This window comes from Porites lutea, chromosome 5, assembly GCF_958299795.1.
Source record: "Porites lutea chromosome 5, jaPorLute2.1, whole genome shotgun sequence".
In the NCBI taxonomy this organism is placed as follows: Eukaryota; Metazoa; Cnidaria; class Anthozoa; order Scleractinia; family Poritidae; genus Porites; species Porites lutea.
In genome coordinates this window covers 39,249,249-39,253,012 of record NC_133205.1, presented here as the reverse complement: position 1 = coordinate 39,253,012, position 3,764 = coordinate 39,249,249, and the positions used below count along the sequence as shown (strand labels likewise).

The window sequence follows — 3,764 nt, the reverse complement described above, 5'->3', positions numbered from 1 at the left end:
AAGCTGAATGGGCTCTGCACAGAAAGGAAAGAAACCGTTCGTTCTTGTTTGTTTGTTTGTTTTTTTGTTTTACCTTGCAAAGAAATTAATCGCGGAGCATTTGGGCGCTTTCCATTCAACAAAAATTCCAGTTTGAAACTTCGGAAATTTCAAGTGCCCAATGAAATGGTACATTCCGGTTGCACAGACCCGACCTAAGCCACCACGTGTGAACGTTCCTTGTTCCGGGTTTTATCGACGCCCGTAACTTTCAACGATTTCTCTGTATTTTGATAAAGTTCCATTTGTTAAGGAAACTAAGGAAGCTGTGCTGTACTTCCTCACTTTCGGTCTAATCTTCCTTTTGTTGACAGCTAAATGTATTGATTTATCTTTATTAATCGACCACAGCACCTATTTCAAGGACGTAATCACCCAATCACCCAAAGGTTTTTAGCAATAGAAATTAACCAGATACACCTTATTTTAGTGTCCGCGTCCGCTTAATAGAGGAGTCCGCTGAAAAGGGGTTCGTTGTAAAGGAAAATATAAGACGTTAATTTCGGGACCCGGCTTCGTGTCCGCTTAATAGAGGTTTCACTGTATACGAAATATCTTAAAGGATCCAGGAAAAAGCTCCTTTGTTTGCAGCTTAGTGCCGCAATCAAAGAGACATGGACAGCAGGTGTCGTTTTAGTTATAGCACTTGGTACCTGTGGAAGGAGTCCCTTGTTTGACCTCATAGCGACAAATACATGCGATGCAGGCTTTTATCCAGAGAGTGTCATCCGAATCACTTTCAAAAATCCCAACAAAAATCGCGCGAGCGGGCCTTCAAGAATAGTTACGTTTTAGAATAAAGTTTGCATAGCAAAGCATGGTCGTATAATAATCCAGTAATCTAATCGGGCACTCACTTAATTGCCACGGTGTACGTCATCATAATCATAGCCTGTTTTTCTCTTCGAGTGTTTGGTGATACCTTGTTAAGTTACTCCTTATTAAGTTACTCCTTCCACTCCCTGTTCAGGCAGCATCGATAAGTGATTTTTGCTTAAAAACTACAAGACATCCGAAAAGTAAGAGCTTTAACTTTTAGGTGCGGGAACTTTAAAGGGACCCTTTAAAGGCAGAACCCCTGTGTGAAAAAAATAGAAAAGGAAAATTGTTGGCGACATTGTTCCATTGGCATTAAATGGGCTTTCCTTTCTCTTATACGCTATGTAATGGAGGCAATAAAATCATGAACACTTAATTCTATTCTTTTTTTACCTGAAGTGCGTAGCACAGCCCAAGTTTGGAGATGGTGTGTGCATGCGTCTCACAGTGCTGTTGTTCCTTTGGGAATTTCTGCCGGATTTCATAGGCCCGCTGAAACTTCTCAACAGTATCTGGGCTAACCCCTCGGTGAGCTTCTTTACAGAGACGAAGAAATCCGAGAGCAGTTAGACTATCTGCAAGTCTTCTCGTGTCATTAGATGCTTCGGCAATGTGGCAGCACCTTTCATACAGTTCTACACACTCAGAGGGCGGAGATAAAACTTTGGCCAAGAAATCCAAAACCTTGGTGGACTTAGCGACATCTATGCACGACTCTGCTTCTTTCTTGTCGCCTCCTTCCTGCAGGAAATTTTTGAACACCTCCAGGATGTTTGCCTTTTCTGTCCTAAAGGTAGAAATGGCATTTTGCGACCACTCTTTGCTGACAAATTGTTTGCTTGAGGTTTCGAGGAGCTCAAGGTAATGTTGATTAAACTTGTGCTGAGCTTTTTCACCTACAACATCCATTTTAAGAAGTTTCCTCTCAGCTTTGAGGAACTCGCGGACCAAAGGATGCAAAACTAACTTTTCATTGTCAATTCTACGAAGTAGAGAACGCCTTATCATGGTATTCTTAACAGCCTCTGGCTCTAATACGTCACCGAAGAGAGCCTTCATGTCTTCAACGGAAAACGCAGATGGAAAAACTGAAAGGCGAACGAGGTTTGCTTTTATGTTTTCTGAAATGTTGACCAGGAATTGTCTCAAAGAATTGTAAACGTCTTCTGCATTGGTCTTAAAAAGTGGAATGGGATTTTCTTTCAGACGTGCGACCAAATTTTCCGGGCTGAAGCCTTCTTCTAGTAAGCCTGCACAGTTGACAAGAACCAGCGGTATCCCACCACAGAGGTTACCGAGTTCCTTGATATGCCGCGCCTCACAGTTTGGGACTAAGTCCTGAAGTAATTTGGCAGACGACTCAGAATCCAGACGATCTAGACGCACGTTGCATGTGTTCGATGAACGAAAACCCACATACTCTCGAGTAGTGATGATCAGCTGAACAAGAGGTGCGTATGTTTCTACATACCTTAAAAAGTCGTCAAATTCCTCTCCTTGTTGTTGTATACCTTCTACGCTGTCTAACACAATAACTTTCTTCTCTTGAAGCTCTTTAAGTCGCCTCTTTGCTATCGCTACCATATCATGACTCTCTGAAAGTCTCGGAGCCAGAGGGTTAATTTCACGGAGGATTTCGCTGCAGATTTCTGTAAGCTTTTGTTTTTCTTCAATGAATACAACAGCCTTTTTATGTTCTTCTTTGAGTAAGTGGCTGACGTGAATGGCAACTTGAGTCTTTCCCATCCCAGGGATACCAACAATGATGATGACGCGTGAAGGATTTGGGTCCTTAGTAAGTTTTTGAACAATTTCTTGCACCACTAATTCTCTACCTTTAAAATGTGCCCCTTTATAAGGAAGTGTAGGGTCGGCAGCTGCAGTTAATTGTCCTAGCGAAAAAGAAAAAAATATATATTTCAGTTTTGTTTTAAAAGAGCTAACAACTCGTTGATACAAATCACTTATAGCGCAACCCCGATGCCAAAAAAGTTATCCCTTTCCATGGTTTGGTGGTTTATTTGTATCAATGCACAGGAGGTATTATAACTGTATATGGCCGTAAGCAGACTGCAGAACGCACTTTGCAGAATGTATGTTAAATGACACCAAGATCTTACTGGAGGTGACGTCACCAACAATATTGTCCCCTTTCCCGGCGGCCTCTAGCATAGCGAGAAAGTAGCCTTGAAGTGTACCCAAGCTTGACAGGTCAAAGGACTAAGAACGCTAGAACTGAAAAAAGGTGGTTACGCCGTCGATGCTGCTAGAATTGGATGTGAAAGAGCCTTCATATTGCAGGAGTATGACATGCTGCTAGCAGCAGTGACATCCGGATAGTGGTTGCAGGGTCGACCATCTTCTGACAGTAAAGGCAGAAGCCAAGACTGCTAGTTGCAACATCCAAGCAACTTAAGAGGCTAGAAAGGGAGCTGGAAAGGAAGCACAAGTGGCAGCAAAGATGAGCACTACTTCAAGATAGCACTGCTTGGGCTTTGTCATACCAGATGGATTAAATACTCATGCTGGTGTCGAAAAGGAACATGCTTCCCACAGCCTTTAAATGCTTAATAAGTGGTCATAGGGAGCGCACATCAGTTGAGAACTCCAGAAACTGGCGGACAAGTTCATAAAGAAGATGAAAAACTTCTTCATCAATGCGGTGCAGCGCCTTATCCCACGAATGACGTTGGATGAGGGGAGGGGGTGGGGGCGAAGAACAGGGCGTTTTGCAACAGACTCCACAGTGGAGCTCAAGTTCTTAGTGGAAGTCTTCAACATAGAGGAAGGTGACGACAGCAATGGATACGAGCGACATAATCTGGGACAACACGGTCTGGAAAAAATGAGCGAGAACCGGCGAGGTCATCGGTTGAAGAAAATCTTAAACAACTACATCCACAAAG

General features: G+C 43.0%; 1 protein-coding gene across 1 annotated transcript in view; it reads right to left on the bottom strand.

Moving 5' to 3' along the window:
* The window catches only part of LOC140937695 (uncharacterized), a 12,120-nt gene extending 9,439 nt beyond the window's left edge, over window positions 1-2,681 (bottom strand). The window contains exon 1 of the mRNA XM_073387261.1: window positions 1,252-2,681. Within this exon, the coding sequence (XP_073243362.1) occupies window positions 1,252-2,604 (1,353 nt within the window). The 5' untranslated portion in view covers window positions 2,605-2,681. The remainder of the gene's footprint in view (window positions 1-1,251) is intronic.
* Between the last annotated feature and the right edge of the window lie 1,083 nt (window positions 2,682-3,764).